Source organism: Paramormyrops kingsleyae, chromosome 7 (genome assembly GCF_048594095.1).
Source record: "Paramormyrops kingsleyae isolate MSU_618 chromosome 7, PKINGS_0.4, whole genome shotgun sequence".
Classification (NCBI taxonomy): Eukaryota; Metazoa; Chordata; class Actinopteri; order Osteoglossiformes; family Mormyridae; genus Paramormyrops; species Paramormyrops kingsleyae.
Genome location: NC_132803.1, coordinates 29,727,687 through 29,746,644, shown reverse-complemented (window position 1 = coordinate 29,746,644; position 18,958 = coordinate 29,727,687). Strand labels below are relative to the sequence as shown.

At 43.7% G+C, this 18,958-nt stretch overlaps 2 protein-coding genes and 1 long non-coding RNA gene across 5 annotated transcripts; 2 read left to right on the top strand and 1 right to left on the bottom strand.

Annotated features, from left to right (window-relative positions):
* Positions 1-1,600: 1,600 nt before the first annotated feature.
* gtf3c5 (general transcription factor IIIC, polypeptide 5) lies at positions 1,601-9,043 on the top strand. Of its 2 annotated transcripts, XM_023795559.2 has the most exons (11): positions 1,607-3,419; positions 3,643-3,841; positions 3,924-4,122; positions 5,005-5,200; positions 5,743-5,847; positions 5,975-6,089; positions 6,227-6,307; positions 6,700-6,788; positions 7,002-7,084; positions 7,761-7,903; positions 8,605-9,043. In XM_023795559.2, the coding sequence occupies exons 1-11, from the start codon at positions 3,225-3,227 to the stop codon at positions 8,748-8,750; spliced, it is 1,551 nt and encodes a 516-aa protein (XP_023651327.1). In that variant the 5' UTR covers positions 1,607-3,224; the 3' UTR covers positions 8,751-9,043. The 2 variants fall into 2 exon arrangements, with proteins under 2 accessions (XP_023651328.1, XP_023651327.1); XM_023795560.2 differs by lacking the exon at positions 8,605-9,043 and having other exon boundaries at positions 1,601-3,419; positions 6,700-6,775; positions 7,761-7,898.
* A 518-nt stretch (positions 9,044-9,561) lies between these two features.
* Positions 9,562-15,314, top strand: cel.2 (carboxyl ester lipase, tandem duplicate 2). The gene is made up of 11 exons (XM_023795573.2): positions 9,562-9,671; positions 10,433-10,580; positions 10,921-11,040; positions 11,207-11,404; positions 11,946-12,076; positions 12,285-12,392; positions 12,668-12,782; positions 12,986-13,172; positions 13,381-13,584; positions 14,127-14,324; positions 14,947-15,314. The coding sequence occupies exons 1-11, from the start codon at positions 9,618-9,620 to the stop codon at positions 15,137-15,139; spliced, it is 1,656 nt and encodes a 551-aa protein (XP_023651341.1). The 5' UTR covers positions 9,562-9,617; the 3' UTR covers positions 15,140-15,314.
* On the bottom strand, positions 12,491-16,895 carry LOC111835359 (uncharacterized). 2 transcript variants are annotated; one of them, XR_002836213.2, is made up of 3 exons: positions 16,789-16,895; positions 14,925-15,016; positions 12,491-13,211 (listed from the first exon to the last, which is right to left on the bottom strand). It is a non-coding gene; the product is annotated as an uncharacterized lncRNA (long non-coding RNA). The 2 variants fall into 2 exon arrangements; XR_002836214.2 differs by having other exon boundaries at positions 16,730-16,802.
* Positions 16,896-18,958: the final 2,063 nt, after the last annotated feature.

Sequence of the window (18,958 nt, the reverse complement as noted above, 5' to 3'; positions counted from 1 at the left end):
CGCCATATTAACTAGAATTACATATAAGATGATTTCCTTTGTTCTGTGCATTGAGGTGCTCCTGATTATTCCGAGTGCTTAACATGAGATATCAGCGATTCTGTTGCTGACATGTCTGGATGTAGTCTTGGAGACTGTAGGTGCCTTGCTAAGCTCATGTTGCGGAGCTGGGTATACCGTCAAACTAATAATGAACAAAACTTACAACACCACTTTGCTTACTTGGCTAGCCTCCTATTACAGTGATGAGTCGCGAAATGAATCATCATGCATGGCTGAAGTTACCACTCTGTGAGAGGTACTTCAGTGGGTGGGGTGGGGGGGGGGGGGCTGTGTGGCTCCTCACATGACCAGATAGACTAATCAGCATGCGACTTAATTTTCTTCAGACGCCCATGCCAGATCTGTAGCATTTGCTTCTTGTTTAACTTCTGGCTGACTTCAATCAAAACTGCAAATACTCATTATGTAATTTTAGCAGGATTGCATGGCTAGATCGTGTGTGGCATCATGTTAAGTTCAGTGCCTTATAAGAAAGGCCATTTGCGCCTTCTCACTGGAAGCTCCTCAATGACACATAGGATGACACCAAACGAAAACTATCACCAAGGTTGAAGTAGCTTGTACTGATGACTCCCTTTGTAAATAACAGCCTCTTGTCCTTCTGTTTGTTGTGACTTTGTCCTACAGGTAAAGCTGGGAGGGAATCTTGGCCCCCACCCAATGTTCTCATGCCAATACCACCTACTGTAAGAGCCTCTCTCTGTGACCCCCCCCCCCCCCCCCCAGCACAAATTAGAGCCAGATGATGTGAGTACTGGAGGATGTAATCATAATATTTAATGTAAATATTTAATATTTTTCATTTGCTGGATCTTTAATTTGGAAAGTGTTCTGATTCTTCTGTTACTGAAAAGCAAATCTTATAGAGAGTCATCTAGCAAGAAAGCATACGGATAACCAATGAACACATGAAGTATTAGCCCTGCACAGCTTTCCACCAAAAAGGAAAGAGCATCGTAAACCGTGCTGGATACTCACCTGAAAAATTCACATCATTGTAGGCGACAACAAAATGCTGTTAAAAAGCATTTAAGCATCACAAAAAAGTAATCAGACTTTCATGTGGATAAAGCTGAATCTTCTCTGTATTTATAATGTTGCAGCTTGCGGAGGAGGAAAGTTCAGTTTCTGAAAGTAAAAATCCAGACCAAGATTTTGTTTCAACCAACCAGTTCAGTATAAAGAGTCACAATCAGAATATTCAAGTAGTTGGTCGAAACAAAATCTTGGTCTGGATTTTTACTTTCCGGACCTGAACTTTCCACCTCTGGCTTGCATATAATGCACCCTGGGATATGGGGGCACCCCTGTTTGCTTAGGCTGTGGCTCAGCCAGGCCTAGTGAGGGCGTAATCCCTGTTTGAATGGTGGGGGCTTAGGGTATGCCAGGGTGAAACCCCCCCCCCCCCCCAAGCTCTCTGTCATGGTTAACGAGGTCAGAGAGTGACAACACGATAGCACCACAGTCTATGGGGGCGGGGGGTGGAGGGCTTCACAGCAGCAGGAGGCAGGTGTCAGAGTCAATTCTTCGGACCCCACCCCAGGCTTAAGGCAGATTAGGGGAGTGCTCACTCTGCCAGGAGCTGCAATCTGAAATCTCAGGTACTGTAGCAGTCTGCTAGTTAGCTTACATCGAGTTGTTTTGGTTATATGAATGGATAATTCCTCTGACTCATTTTATTACTTAGATTATCAGTGGTTTCGAGGCTGGTGTGGCCCCGTGGTTTTACAGTGTCCTCATTTGCAAGGCTCATGTTGCTGTAAGATAGGATGAGAATGTATGGGTTTTGAGACTCTTCTGAGACTCTTCTTGAGTCAGTCCTGAGACTCAGCTACCAAAGGCAAAAACCAAAACGAGATTCTCATTTCTGAGCTCCAAGGGCTGGAGTCCATGTGATCAATGTGGAGGGAGATCTCAAAGGGGTGTATGGCTGGGTGGCATCTTGAAGATGCGACTGTGCTGTTCCCTAGGCAGACTTGCATGCCTGTACCAAGGTGGTGATGTAACATGAACACAGTATTAACCCCTGTGGGACACCAGAAAAAAAGAATTTGGGGAACACATGTAAAATCCACCCAGGCCACCTGTCACTTATCCAGCTGATATTTTTATTATTACAGGGACAGTTTCAGTCAAGTACCCTAAGCAGGTTTGTCAACCTTGGTCGGCTGACTGGCATAATATTTTCAATTCGAGACACTCTACATGAATGAAAATGAGGCACACTCATTTACATGTATGTAACAGTTTTATTACCTTGTAAATAGTCTGTAGGGCTTGCAAACTACCCCAACGCTATTGATGTAGCTAAATTTTGGTTTTTAATGGAATACAGATTTGCTGTAATATCACTTTGCCGTTTATACATTTACATCTATATAAGCTACATTTCCAAAAACAAGCTTTCACAATTTTGCTCATCTAACATAGCCTTATTACATGTATATAAACACCTATGAAAGCCGATATACTCACGTCTAACGATGAACGAGTAAACTTTGCTTGTTAGATTTATCACTTACTGCCCCCAAGTGGATAATCACATGAATGGCAGAAACGCGCCAGAGGTATCTGATGTAAGATTTGCTTCACGGAAATTTGAAAAGAGTTCATCAAAAGTATCAGCCAGCTGACCAATTTTTCAAAACAGAATATACTATTGATAACTTTTATAACCGATTTTTTCCGTGGGACACGATGGCTGCCACAACTGTTTCAACGAAAAACACTCGTGTTGTTTTCTGGTGCTATTATGGCGCTATGGGACAAATGAAGCTTTAAATCGGCGGGGGGATACTGTAGGTCTGTCTAACCTAATAAAGTAACCAGGACAAATGGACTAAACTCGTCGTAAATACGAAGACAGTCCCATTCACCTACCGTCATAATACTCTTTTTTTATTAACACACAGATTGTAGCTCAGCAGGTGGCGGTATACAGATTTCAAATGATTTAGACGGCTATCAGAGAGTAAAAAAACGGCGGAACCAAAATATCGTTACTCTCAGTTTCCGGCCGGTATTGTATTCGGTCTGCACATCCGGTGTAAACAGTATGCAGGCAAGACACGTAGTATCTGAAATGCTATGAAATTCAATAGCAAATTCCATAAGCAAAACAGACCTTTTTTTAGTCCAATTACTAAAGCGTCAAACACAAGATGAATGCGGAATCCACGGCTGAAAGGGCGCTAGGAACCGCCTCGTCTGCAGGTGCTTCAGCACCAATTCCGGGCAGCACTGCGGTCCTGACGATACCGCAGACGTGCCGCCTGGTGTGTGTCGAGTACCCTGGGTACGTAAAAAATGTGGATAAGATGCTGGAAACTGTTGGAGGCGAGAAGGGAGTGTCTAAGGTGAGAAGCGCGACTTTAAATATGTATAGGATAGAACTGAAAATTAATTTATTAAAGTAACATTTTATCGTTAAATATTAATTTTAACCAACACCATAGTTAGTAACAGTTTTCTAGATGTAGTCTGAATTGAAGACTAGAATCTCAAATCTGTTGTATTTCTTAGTCTGTTGCAATGTTAACTGTTAACGCATCACTGTTATTGTTGGTCAACTGGATGCAGACCTACAGTGATCCCTCTAGAAGACTTGAGTTGAAATTTCGCCCACGGGACCCCTACTGTCACCCCGTGTGTGGAAACCGTTTTCCCTCCACCAACTTGTTACTTAGAGTGAGAAGGAAAGTGCGCAAAGGAGGCACTGGGGAGGTGCGGATGTTCATGGAGATCATGGGTGTTGTCAGCACCACATATAAATTCCAAGGTAAGATGCGATTAGTGAATGATGGTGGTTGTGAATGGCAATCCATTCTTCACGCCATTGGTTAACTAGGTTTTCTTTCCAGGGATGGCAGATTTCCAGTATCTTGCGGTGCATACACAGGCTGATGGCAATCAAATATCTCTGTATGACAAGATCATCCTACATAAACCAGAGAAGAAGGAGTTTTTTGACATGGATGTGCCCTTGTTTATCCCTCCACCTATCTTCTCTCGCCTCGACACCCCAGTTGACTATTATTACCGTCCAGAAATCCAACACAGGTAGTTGTTTCTGTGTGACAGGATTAGGATTACAAAGGGACATAAAATTTCTGGAACCTTTCCATGGGAAGTTAAGCTGGGGAATTTTGGAAATATTCTCTCTGTGGAACCCTGCATGAGCTGTCAGATACAGCAAAGAAAGCAAATTGTATCAATAACACAACATAGAATGTGGCTTATAAGCAGTGAGTTTTGATGCAAATGCTTATGTTGGGGTGTTTTTACACACACATAATTGCTCACAACTTCACAAGTACTTGGTTACACAATGATATCACTATTAGGGCCATGTGACCCTGTTGTCCTTGTCACCTGCCTACTCTGAGTCACAGTGGGAAGGTAAAGGCGGGGCGGGATTGACTCCCATAATCCTTTTTTTTGGGCAGTGGTGGCTTAATGGTTAGGGAAGCGCACTTGTAATTAAAAGATTGCTGATTTGAATCCCTGACCAGCAAAGCACCACTGAGGTACCCTGAGCAAGGTACCGCCCCACAAGTACTGCTCCCCAAGTGCTGAATTAGCAGCTCCCTGCTATGTCACAATGTCCCATAGGGGTTAAATGCAGAGGACACATTTTGTTGTTGTGCACTGTGTGCTGTGGTGTGTCAACAATGATCACTGATCACCAAATTCTAAATTAGTGCCGTCAAGGTGTTTATATTAACTACAAGTTTCCTGTTATAGGCTAACTTGCAATTTTGCAAATTTCCAGTTTATTCCCATTAATTCCCATAGAATTTTTCCAACTTTGAAAATTCTGGAATTTTTGCAACCCTACACAAAATGTGTGTTAGAGAAAGATCTTGCGTGTCTAGTTTTATCCTGGGTCTGACCGTCTGGTTGGGTGGTGTTGATGTAGTGACCCCCATCTGTCCTGCATAGGGAAGGCTACATGCCCCCGTCAGTCTCCAGCGAGAACCTCATTGGGCAGAGCCGGGCACGTCGCCCCCACAATGCCATCTTTGTGACCTTTGAGGACAAGACCGTGCCTGTGGAGCCGCTGGAGGCTGCCGTGCAGAACTGGAAGCGGGTCTGCCTTCACCCGAGTGAGACCAAGGCTGAGGAGGAGATGAGAAAGGTGGGTATGCTGGTCGCACTGCCTCTGCAACATCTACAGCCATCATATGTGAGCAGCTAGCTGGCTCAGTGAGCAGCATTGTCTCATAGTGGTATGTGCTGTTATGGAATCACAGCAACACCTCAAGGGGGTATGGGGTCATGATGTCATCTGGGACTCTTATTGGGTGGAATCTTGCTCTGTGTTTGGAGGAGTTTGTTAATTTGTGTGTGTTTTTTCTGTGTATGGATCTACTCCTGAAATACACAAAAAACCGGCTATTGTTTAGTTACAGCAACATGCAGTATCCAGTCAGCTTAACATTCTGCTTAACATGACGCTCAGTAAGCTTTTTTTTACTATTTAATCATTGATTTTATTTGTGCCTCCTGCTGTCCAGTACAGGCGGCAGTTATCTTAACAGTACGGTAAACACCTGCAGCCTTCATATCTTACTCCAGACAGCAGTCTGCCAAGTAGGTTCCCAGCTATGGCCAGAGCTGAAATGTTGTGCCCCTGCCCAGTGTTGGTTCACCTGTGCCGCCGTTCTCATCCCTGAGTAGATGTTTGAAAGAAGGCCCATCTGGTCACGCAACGCCGTCAAGGCCAACCTGGATATCCACCCAGAGAAGCTGAAGTTGCTGCTGCCATATATGGCATATTACATGGTAAACAAAGACCGGGTCTTGTGGGGAGTGGTGAGGATAGAAAAAAATGGTTAAAAACACTGCAAATAATCAAATAATGATAAATGATAGAAACGATATTTGATGATTCTCTGGCACATTTGTCCAGTTGACGGGTCCATGGAGGAGCCTGTGGGTCAGGTTCGGATACGATCCCAGAACTGTGGCGGAGGCCAAGATTTACCAGGTGCTGGACTTTCGGATTCGCTGCGGGATGAAACATGGTATGTGACCGTAAACAAAGTGGTCCTTTAGAATTGCCGTTAAATGTCATTCTTCTGTCTTGTACCCTGCTATAAATTAGGCAGGATACCTATAAACTTTAGCCTGTAAATGTACCACTGTGTGCTGTCGTGCTCAGGATACGCTCCGAATGACATGCCCGTGAAAGCCAAACGAAGTACCTACAATTACAGCCTGCCCACCACCATCAACAAGGCAGGTGAGGCGTTTTGGTGAGATGAGTTGTGGGAGCAGCGGCATTAGAAAGGGATGACAATGTCCTCACACCCCTGGCCTTCACACAACACATTGTCGCGGTTGGATAACAATTGGCCTGCAGAGATCTGGCTCACGCCATGTAAGATAATCATGCTGGGCAGTGAGGTGACTGTGGATTACTGGTCATCAGCAGTGAGAGACTTACTCCTGAGCTTGCCTGTGTGGTAAATACGTTTTCAAAGGAAGGTGGATTGGTGGGGGTGTGAAACAGAGGGAGATATGTCGGGGGAGGGGTGGGGGGAGAAATAAACCCATCTGTCCATAAGTGTACTTCTACCTAACTGATCATCAGGGACAGTCATCCCATGATAGGCGGGTCTGTTTATCTCCCAGTTCCCCAGCCAGCCAGCCTGCGGGAAATCACACAGGAAGGAAGCACAAGCTTGGGGCGCAAGCCTGCCCCCCCCAGGTACAAGCTGAAGGTGCGAGAATGACGGCATGCATTTAAATTCAGAATGGTTCTGAGGTATAGTTGTTATGAGTATTGCTGAAGGTATTGAAAATGGCTGTAAATGTAACTCGTTTTACATGAACTGTGAGTATGGAGAAAATGACAACAGGAACCAAATTGAAAAATAGGGAGTCAATAGTCTTGTGTTTTTTGGTAAAATGTGCTTTTCCCATTCCTCCACCAGGAGTCTGCGTACATATTCCGTGAGGGAACGTTGCCACCATACCGGCAGATGTTTTACCAGCTCTGTGATTTGGATGTGGAGCGGTATGATCTTAATTGCATCTACTTGATTCTTTTGGAGGAGGAGTGTTGGAGCACGGCGTCTCCACCGGGTCCGTGGATGAGAAGAGATTCACAGCTGACACGGGGAGAAGTTGCAAATCACCGGTTTATTGTCTGACAGATTGCAATCCGGGAGCGGCCGTCTGACATACATTCAGCATGTATAGGAGGAGGCTCTGCCATATGTATCAGTTGTATCCCTTTTAAAGCCCTTTGGGCATCTCCCCCCCCTTTCTCAGTACCTTCCGTCTACGTGACAACCACATGTGTGATTCTAGCCGGCTCGTACAGTAGTTGTCCTTCTGGAAGGCTAAAAGATAAGTAGGGGCCGCTGATGTTCTCTGTCGCCCTCCCTATCTGTTCCGATTAGGTAGCCTTGCCTTGCCGGCGCGCCAGTCAGTTCTAGTTTTGATTAGTTACAGCCTTATAGAATCATTCCCTTTATTTTATTAATTATTCCCTCAGGAGGTACCAGATATGTTAAATGTAGATGTGTTTATTCTCTGAGGCGCCGCAGAAAAGAACAGCATTGGCGGTAGGAGCACTTCAAAGAGTGTGTGAAGCTGTTAGCTTCAGTCACTGTTGAACACTAGGTGGCATAGCGGTGAAGCACCTGGTGCTTGTGATCAGAGTGTCTCACGGCGCTGCGTCCCCACAGCATAAAGACGGTGATCCACCAGAACGACGGGCAAGAGTTGGAATGTGACGAGCGGGACGGCTGGTGTCTGCCCCGGACGGCGGACGAGCTGAGGGACATCATGTCCAACATGATCAAGCAGATCATCCGCGCCAAGCGGCCAGGTACCTATGGACCCTTCCCCACCAGTAGCAGATACACAGCCCAAATTAAGCCCCATGCCAGTGTGGGGCAGCCCCCCCACACTTTTTTTGCTTGCCCAATAGACAGTGCAGATAGACAGAAAGTCTTAGGGCGCTTGCTTAATTCAGTAAAAATACTGCTAATTTATTGGTTCTATAACGAAAAACATTAATCGTTAATATTGCTTACAAAAAATATATATCACATTAGAAACAACCAGTAGTTTTAAGTAAAACATTTGTTTCAAGTAGTAATAAATTGAAACCCAAATTATAGTTCTAAAAGGGCTGCTAACTGACAAGCAGTCTCACTGGGTGATTTTTGATTAGTAACACCTTTGCAATAAATAAAGCATCAAACATTTGCATTTAGTATCCCATTGGGAGCCAATGAACAGTCAAAAAATTATGACTCAATAAAAAGTGTCTGTGTGGAACGAATGTGCAGATATGTTACATATTGCTTGTCAATGGACTTCTGTTATGAAAACAATAAATTTGCAGTGTTTTTATTGAATTAAGCAAGTGCCCTAAGACTTTCTGTGAGCACTGTACCTTTGTTCCCCGTTATAACTTTTTAATGTACTTCCATGGGAAGCCATTGCATGGATAATAGATGCACTTCATCTAAACCAGGCCCGTAGATTCCCGCCTTTTACAAAGGCGTCCCTGTTTTTCTTCAGCTCCTTGTCCCGCCAAGACCAAGCGTGCTGCGGCAGAGCCAGAGAGCGCGGACGAGGAAGAGGGGGCCGACGAGGATGAGGAGGAGTTTCAGCCCTCGGAGGGAAGCGACAATGAGATGGAGACGGAAATCCTAGACTACATGTGATGCCGCATGGAGCTGACAGCCCGCTGAATGCCATTGGACTGAATCGCTGAATCGTAGCAGTTTTTGGATGATGCATCACCTTATTGCATTTCATAGATTTAAATCAGGCACTTAAAATTAAAAATGTTTTCTGAAGCAATACTGATTGTCCCTGCCTTGAATAAAGTAAAGCTGATATATTTGCTTGTCATCTAGGCTGCACATCTTTTTTATATATACGAGTTCCTTTTTATGATTCTTTTGCAGCAGGAAAGTGAGAAATAAACCTGAAAAATAAAGTGCCCCAAAGACTGTGCCGTCTTTGTGCATCGTGTGTTTTTGTTTAGATGTCACCTGTAGGCATTAATAGTCCTGTAACGTACACAGTAGAGTGTGCCAGGTTAATGTTTGCTAAGGCAAAATGTACCACCAAGTGCAGTTCAGCGAACAATTTCAGATCCTGCCTTTAAATGCCCCAAAAAAGACATTAACAATGGAAGCTTGCCATATCTGTATTTCACATAGGCACAAATCCAACAATCCGTGTATTTTTCAACTGCTCATCCTGGGCAGGGTTGTTTGGGGGTGAGGGGTGGAACCTGTTGCAGGAAGCATAGGGCACCTGGCTGGGATACTCCCTGGGTGGGAAAGTCATGCACTCATTAAAATCATCACAGAAGCTTGCATGATCACATCATTTCATGCTGACACATTTCAGTTCTTCCGACTAGCTTGTTAATAACTACTACTGATGTCCCTGAACTGCGGGCTTACATAAGTTTTGCGAAAGCAGGTCGTTGATAATATATCAGGAAAACAGATAAGAGTTTCGCATTTATAGCCAGAATAGAGGGACTGGAGCCCCAACAATCTGCGCTTTCAGACGAAATGCTGCGATTCGTGCTGGCCGCCGTGTTCCTGGGATCTGCGTCTGCAGCTTCTGTAAGTCCTGAAGCTCTGGGGTGACAAGGAGGAACATCACAGGCTGGGTGGCTTTATCACGTTGCATTTTGACTGGCTGTAATTGATGGATGGTTTGGTTTAGCTGCTAATGGCACTACATGGCTAAAGTCTCACTGCCATAGTCAGGTCGCTCTCCTGAGCTGAATGGACCGTATCTGTTATATTGTGTGGATACCCCTAACTCCCTTGTGTGTCAGTGTATGTATCTTCTCTATTATTTTTATTTATTAGCTATTGTTCTCTTTTTCCCCTCTCCCTAATGTGTCACACTAATCTTGTTTACATTTCTCTGCACTTTATGTGTGTGTGTATATATGTATCACCGCGGTCCTGGGGGACATAATTCCGTGCCACTATTTGCTGTAGATCAGGGTTCTTCAAATCTGGACCTCGATTCCAAATCCAGGCCTTGTTTTCAGTTCTCCCAGGTAGTTAGTTTAATAATTACTGATTCTGATTAGCCAGAGGCTTCACACCTGACTGACAGGTAAAGGAAGGCTGGAAAACCAGCAGTGCTCGGATCTCGAGGACCGTGATTTGAATAACCCTGCTGTAGATTGTATATAGATGGTATGACAATAAAGACCCACTCGAATTGACTTGACAGATTCAGGCCTGGGCTGTAAGCTTCAGGGGCAGTTCTAGGATTTGACCCTTGAGGGGGCTCAGCCCCCAGCCAGGCTGCCATTTTCATTCTGAAGAAATGCTGGATGAAATGTGGTGTCTGTGCGCTCCCACAGCTGGGGGTGGTGTACACCGAAGGAGGAATGGTGGAAGGAGAACACAAGAGCCTGGGCCTCTTGCATTCCATGGACGTCTTTCGGGGCATTCCGTTTGCCGCTCAACCTGGAAGGTTCGAGAAGCCCCAGCCTCACCCCGGCTGGGATGGTAGGTACTGTCAGGAGACCAGGGTTGTCAAATTTGGTCAGCTGGCTAGCGTGAGATTTTCAATTCAAGACAAGTCTGCACACTCATTTCCATGCATGTAACAGTTTTATTTCCCTTTAAATAGTCTGTAGGGCTTGCAAACTACCCCAATGCTCCCAATGTAGCTCATTTTAGTTTGTTAATGGAACAACATAGATTTGCCATACGATTTCTTGCATGAGCATGAGAGTCAAAAAACACGAGTGTCATGCTAGATACGTGACAGTTGGCAACTCTACAGGAGACTCTCCTGAGCTGGCGCCAGAATAACATGGACGTAATGATGTCATGTCACCCACAGGTGTCCTCAAGGCTACGAAGTTCCAGAAGAGATGCCTGCAGCTGGACTTCACCCAGACAAGTACTATGGGCAGCGAGGATTGTCTCTACTTGAACATCTGGATTCCTCAGGGCACCCAAGGTACTTTTCTGGACAGCTGTAATTGATATGTATCTACATAATGGGTAGGTTTCTGGTGGCTGCTATGGGTTTCTGGTTTACTTTTAATCAGAACTACAGTTAGAAGCTGGTGTTAACCACAATAATTCTTTAACTTTGGAAACCCTTCTTGATCATTATTTCTCAGTGTCTACTGGTCTCCCAGTCATGATCTTCATCTACGGTGGTGGTTTCCTGATGGGAGGATCTCAAGGACCCAACTTCCTGGACAACTATCTGTATGATGGCACGGAAATTGCCCACCGAGGCAATGTTATCGTAGTGACCATCAACTACCGAGTGGGAACTCTGGGATTCCTCAGCACAGGAGATGCCAGCGGACCAGGTGAGGGCTTCACAGCATTCTGTGTCTCAGGAACAACCACTAAAAAACATCCACCCATCTGTCTTCTGTACCACTTATGCAGGTCATGGTTACCAATATGGATACCAATGGAAGGAATTAACTGATGATAAATAATGATCACATGGAAACAATGGGAAATTCCCAGTTAAAATTTCATCTTGAACCTTGTTATAAGAATAAATAAAAATGTTATCAACTACAATATCTGGCTTTCAGGTTCTCAGATGAAAACACTGTAGTTAGTGGTACTTATGGGGTCAAAATGGCTTGTGAGGGGGCTTTATGGGAAAGCAGTCCTCATGAGGGAGCATTATGGGAAATCTGTCCCTGTGAAGGGGCATTATGGGAAAGCTGTCCTTGTGAAGGAGCATTATGGGAAAGCTGTCCTTCTAAGGGGGCATTATAGGAAAGCTGTCTTTGTGAGGGGGAATTATGGGAAAGCTGTCCTTCTAAGGGGGCATTATGGGAAAGCTGTCCTTGTGAGGGGGTATTATGGGAAAAATGCCCTTCTCATTGCCAGGAAACTATGGACTGTGGGACCAGCATGCCGCCATCGCTTGGGTGTACAGAAATATCAAAGCCTTCGGAGGCGACTCCAGTAACATCTCCATTTTTGGAGAGTCGGCTGGTGCCGCCAGTGTGAACTTCCAGGTAAGGCCCCTCATAATCAGGCCCTCAGACCTTCCTTCTAAATGTACAACATGCTTAGCCGTGACACTATGTGACATCAGAATATATTTGATGTTAGTCTGTTAGTGGAAGCTTTCCTGAAATGTCCTGGACAGCACATCCTATCCTGCACAGGGCAGCTTAGTCAGTCAAGTCCATGTTTTGTGTGTTTGTGTGTCTACCTACACAGATTCTTACTCCGCATAACAAGGGACTGATCCGAAGGGCAATCTCCCAGAGCGGTGTTGCCCTCTGTCCCTGGGCTATCAACAGGAACCCCCGTGCCATTGCTGAGCAGGTTATTACCACTAAGGGGCTGAAATCAAACAGAACCCGAATATGATACCATGGATGTTGAATCCCAATAATTATGACACAGCACAGCAGCCTATCATCTGTCAGACCTCACATATTTATTCCCATCCACCAGTATGGTTTACGAGACAAAACAGTCACATCAGCTGCCACTGACATCTATTTCCCGCTCTGCGTATTCTATCCTGCACAAGGTTCCTTTGTGGGAACATTCAAAAAGTGAATATTGGATACCCTGGCTGCTCTTTGCCCCTTCAGATCGCCAAGAAGGTGGCCTGCCCCACAGACGAGAAGCTGATGAGCTGCCTCAAGATGGTCGACCCTGTGCAACTCACCCTCGCTGGCCCCGTGAAACTCAAGGGCTCTCCGGAAGGTATGTGCCAGCTCAAAGTGCTAGCTAGTGATTTATTTCAATGTAGTCATCATAGGGGATACAACATTCTGTGAAAAAAATTCTCAGAATGTGACAAAAGATACAGTTGTCACATGACAACTACAAAAAACAATCTTGGTCACATGGTCATGATCTTGCTCTGGCTTTGTGTTGTTAGCCCGATGTATCGCCTGCTTCTGCAGACCCAGTTGTGTTCCACCTTGTCCTATCCCCGGTGGTGGATGGTGACTTCCTTCCTGATGACCCTGCCAACCTCTTCCCCAATGCTGCCAACGTCGACTACATTGCTGGTATCAACAACTGTGACGGCCACATGTTCACCGGCTTAGATGTCCCGTCTATCAACCAACCCTTTCACCACACTGAACCGTAAGTCAGTAAGATATTAGAAATTCACCAGATCTCCACCTGTGAAAATAAACAAAACATAGCTTTGCCCAGAACCATCCAAAATTAAAACAATTAGTAAAATCATGAAATGGGAATAAATGTGGGTGTGCACTTTGATGTGAAGTAATGGTAAGGAGGTGATACTTTCTGGGCAATCCTTTTTGAAGACCTCCCTTCATCACTTCAGGGCAGTTGTGAAACAGCTACTGACCACCTTTACCAAGGATAAGGGGGAGGAAGCAGTCACCTTGGGCTACCAAGCATACACCAGCAGCTGGGGTGACAAGCCCAGCCAGGAAACCATCAAACGGACTGTCGTGGATCTCGAGACTGACTACATCTTCCTCGTGCCTACACAGACAGCGCTCTATCTGCATGCAAAGCATGCCAAGTAATCCACATTCATGTTTTCTCTAACCGAGTTTTTATCAAAAATGGCTTAACTTATCTGGGGGCCCAAGGCTGACATCAGAATGAACACTCAAGTATTGCTGATTTAATGAACCATTCTCTGAACCAGCCGTGTTTGCCAGAGTCCTGGGCTACTGCCTAGGATAGCCTAAGCGTTAATTTGCCCATGTGTTATTTGTTAAGTTGTGACAACACAATTAGCATTTCAGATGGATAATTCAGGTCCAGAGAGTAAAAGTTCTGACCAAGATTTTGTTTCAACCAACCAGTTGAATATAGTCACAGTCACAGAGTACTCAACTGGTTGGTTGAAACAAAATCTCGGTCTAGACTTCTGCTCTCTGGACCTGAAGTACCCACTTCTGCATGTTAATATTCCAGAATTTCCCCCTGAGAAAATGAAGCCCATCTTAATTTTAGCAATATAAATGGACTCCCCAACTCTGGTCCTTGTAAGCTAATCCTAACCCTTAATCAAAGTACCTCAGCAGCCATTTGTTCCTGCCTGCCTTTACTCTACAGAATGGCACAGACCTACTCCTACGTATTTTCCATGCCCTCCCGAATGCCAGGCTTCCCCAGCTGGATGGGGGCCGACCATGCAGATGATCTGCAGTATATCTTCGGCAAGCCCTTCACCACACCCCTAGCCTACTTACCTCGCTACCGTGATGTGTCTAAGTACATGATAGCCTACTGGACAAACTTTGCCAAGACCGGGTAAGTTCCCCATAATACAGTTTTTCCAAATCCGGTCCTCAGGGACTCACAGACAGTCCACTGTCTGGTAGGGAGCTGGGAGGGAGCAAAAATGTAGACCATCTCTGGGTCCCCCAAAACTGGGTTGAGAAACACTGCCCTAATGTCACTTTCAACAGTCCATTCACCTCAACATGATGAGTTAGAAGATGAATAATATTTAAATCAAGGGAGGCCAATCTTGTCCGCAAAGAGCCAGTGTCTATGCAGGTTTTTGGCATAACCTTCAGGTCAGCTGTTCAAACCCAGGTTTGAGGACTCTTCAGCCAATCAGTCCTCTAATTAGTAATCTAATTCGGAAGTTGCAGTGAAAACCTGCATACACAGCGGCCCTTTCTGGATAAGATTTCCCACCCCTGATTTAAATGATAGTTAGATGTATTTCATTAGTAGATGCAGGGTGACTATAGGGTTTTTGCATGATTTCACAATGAGTCATGTCATAAGTATAGGACAGGAGCAGATGGCATGATCCTAGATAGACAATTTAAGACCTCATCTATGGACAGATGTTGTTCCTCACTTGCACATGCCAGTGGCTGGTGTCGGCAAACACACTACCTGATTGGCTGTCTCCCTACAGGAACCCCAACGAAGGGGAGTCGTCTGTTCCAACCCAATGGCCTAACTTCACCAGCACGAATAATCTGTACCTGGAGATCAACAACAAGATTAACACAGACTCTGTGAAGCAACGGCTGAGGACCCGCTTTGTATACTACTGGGACGTCACCTACATGGACTTGCCCACGGTCAACAGTACATCTCCAAAATAACTGCCCATGGGCGAAGCCTTTCTCACCTATCATCTGTCATGGCTAAAGGTCACCAATTCTGTCATAATAATGATAATAATTTGAAGCATATTAGACTGATTGATTTTTTTTTGGGTTGGTACATGACCTTTATCATCATGTCAAGTAAATGATCACAATATATAAGTGAAATTGTTATGCATTGATTCTGATTTTTTCTGTTTCTTTTATTCCTAAAGGATTCCAAAAAAGAGCAGTGTTTCTGAAAATAACACATAATACAAGCATAACACATAAAACGTAGCTGTCACACACAATATTAAAAAAGACTTGCAAAAATATGAACCAACCTAGGCACATCTATTTCTCACATTATAGAATACAAATCACCTTTACTTTTGTAAGATTTTTACACATCTCTCATGTTGATGCATTTGTACCTTAAAATACTCCATAGCTATATACTGTTGAAATAGCATAAATACCAGTTTATCCATCCATTGTCAATAACTGCTTATCTAGTAGTAGAGTTGTTGTGATCCTAGAGCCTATCCCAGGAAGCATAGGGCATGAGGCACGGGATAGCACACGCACGCACTCACACACACACATGCACACACACACACACACACACACACACACAAACACACACGCAAGTTTGTAATTATATCTTTGCGGGGACTCTCCATTGATTCCATGGGAAAAACTATAACCCCCCCACCCAGCCCCAACCTTATCCATAATTAAGTAACCAAACAAAATATGAGACTTTTGGCATTTTTAGAAAATTGTTATCCAAATGTGGACCTGAAAAATGTCCCCAAAAGTAAGGAAGTTTTAGGTTTTACCACACTATGGGGACATTTCGGTCCTCAAATGTGACCGATGTAACAGATACCCCTCACAACAGTTTAGGCCTTTTCAGCCTCCCCCCAAATAAATGTATCGTAAGTATGTATCGGCTTAAGTCAGGAATAGTTTATTATTTATTTGTTTTATTAAATATTTATTAATTATTATAATAATATTGTATATGCCAGGATCGTGGAGAAAACAGAAGACTGGACCCGAAGTGCCGGAGATGTTTTGTACCAAATGCTGGCGTACAAAATACAAAGGACAAGGCAGAAGCGTGGTCAGGGACTGAGCTGGAAGATCATAAGCCGAGATGGTCAGTCCTACACCAACACCCCACGTAGGGAAGCGGGAGACACAGGAGGATGAGATGGGGAGGGGCGGCAGGCAGGTGGGTAAGTAGGACGGCAGACAGGATGGCAGGGATAGGGAAAGGAAACAGGAGATAAAGGTTATACGCTCAGCAAGGCTCATCTGGGATGGTAACAATACTTCGCGATTAGAGTGAAGCAGTGATCGTCTTTTGACAGCAATCGGATTGCTTGCAGATGGGTGTGTGTCTTGATTTCCAGCGTCTAGCCTCCCCGATTTCCCTACTCATACTGGTTAATGGCTCGACCCTACAGTATTTTTTAGTAGCTAATATAGTAACGGTATACTGAACACATTTGGCGAAACAGACCAGTAATAGGAGATTATAGCCTATCCTAAACCCACAAATAATTCAATAAATATATAGATTTTAAAAACATTTACGTTGTTTAAAAACCCAACGATCGCGCACAGTTCCAGTGAATTTTACCGTTGAATTTTACCTCAGACAATCTCTCGCCTTTTTCACTGAATTTAAAAGCGCGTCTCGCGCGCTGTAGTTTGCGGTTAGATCGAATCTGGATGAACTGCGTTTCTCTGTCACTGTAAATTAGAAAAAAAAAATGTTTCCATTAATTGAATCTAAAGTAACCCACTGCAAAATATGTCTACTATGTTTAGTTGCTGAGCCCTAATTTTCAAGTCGTAGAGTCCCTCCTGCTTGACAAGGTAATGACTGAAGTCTTTTGAGTTTTTCAAGTCAGTACCAAATATAATTTTACTAACATCCAAGCAAGCCAAGAAAGCTGACTGTTTTTTTTTCTTATATTAATTATATCCATTGCAATAAATCCTACTGGGTAATATTATTTAAACATATAAACACTGCAAGAGAAACACCTAGTGTTGGCTCACAGCCCACTGCTGGTGTACTCAGCTGGGGTCTTGCCGAAGGTCATTACTGGATTGTACAGTTTGTAAAGAGAACCATGGGAACATTACAGGCTGCCCTTCTCATGGCCATGGAATGACAAGCTGTGGGAGCAGCAAGTCTTCATTTCCTAGATCCAGAGGAACACTGACCTCTCGTGTATCTAGGCTAGATTTGTCAAAGATTTGTGTGAAAATATATACTAAACTGGGGTTTAAAACTGGGTTTCCTGAAACTGGGCTTACCCTCAAAAGTTATGGATGTATTACATTTAAACTCTAACCATCCTAAATATTAGTAAGAATGAACCAGGGAAGTCATATTTGCAGTACACCTTCTGACCTGGGTATATTGTTCTGCATTTTTTGTGTTAGTAAATTCAGGAACACTTTACTCGAGGGGCACAAATAATGTTCATAATAATAATAACTGAACCACTTACATTCCTCATAACTACTATTCTCAACTTATGCCTGGTCATTATCCTAGCTCATATAACTTATCTTTCTTTCTCTCTCTCTCTCTCTCTCTCCCTTCTTCTCTTTCTCTCTCTTTCTCCCTCCTCCCCAACAGTAACCAGTCTTCTCTATAGACCTTTGTACTCGAATAGTACACGATATAACTATATACTTGCCTGTTTATATGTGTGTCTTTGCCTGTTTAATGTTTTTCTGTCTAAATTGTCTGTTTAGCCGTCCATTGATTTGCCTGTGTGTATGGCTGTTAATGTCTCTGTCTGTCGTCTGTATTTGCCTGTCCATCTGTCTGCCCGTCTGCATCCATCTATACAATCAGTTTAATTCTGTTCAACTTGCCATCAGTTATTTTGCTTGTTACTGTTTTCACTTTATTTCACAATATTAGGGATGGGGTGATGTGGGCTTGTTTGGAGAAATTTTTGTTTATACACAATTGGAAATAAATATAAAGTTGTCCTCCAACGAGGGGAGGTGGTGGCGGGACAAAAAAATAAAATAAATAATGTTCATAACATTCATTGCTATTACTTATGTATTAATTAACCACAAATTATGTCTTAGTCATACTGATCTCATGGTCGTTCATCATTATCCCAAGCAGTTACTATATCTGTTAATTCTGTACATCTTTGTGAACTACTGAAGGAACAACTAAGGAACTCCTGAAGGAAAAAGTAATGAATAACACAAGTGAAATACTGATCTCATGTTTGTTCATCACTAATGAATCATGATGCATCTTTTATCTCAAGTACCTTCTATATATTTGTTCATGATTTGTTCTTCAATAGTAACTGAGTTACATCTAAGTATTCCCCCCCTCAAGTAAAGTGTTACTGTAAATTCATTCACATGGCTAACTCGTAGTGCTGCGGCTGGTTGGTGGTTGAAGGGTCCAACTGTTGTGACCTTGAGGAATGCATTCTAGGCACATATCATTGGGTGGTTTTTGACTCAATGTCTTCAGAAACTTCAAGGCTCGACAAGATTTTTTTAAAGCGTCCTCAAAGAAAAGAATCCGTCACTGAGACAATAAGCTCACATGTAGGTTAAAGGAAGTTTTTTTTATAAATAACAAGATAATGAATGTAAGTTATCCAGTCAGCCTTCGTCAAAGATTTACAGCTTTACTAGAAAGGTGCTATCATTCATTCAAAGGGCAATCTTCCCTGGCAAGGTAATGACAGGCTTGATGGCACAAAAGAAAAAATATATAGATACATATCCATGTGTTTTCAAGAATAAAAAAATAAAAGTTGTAAA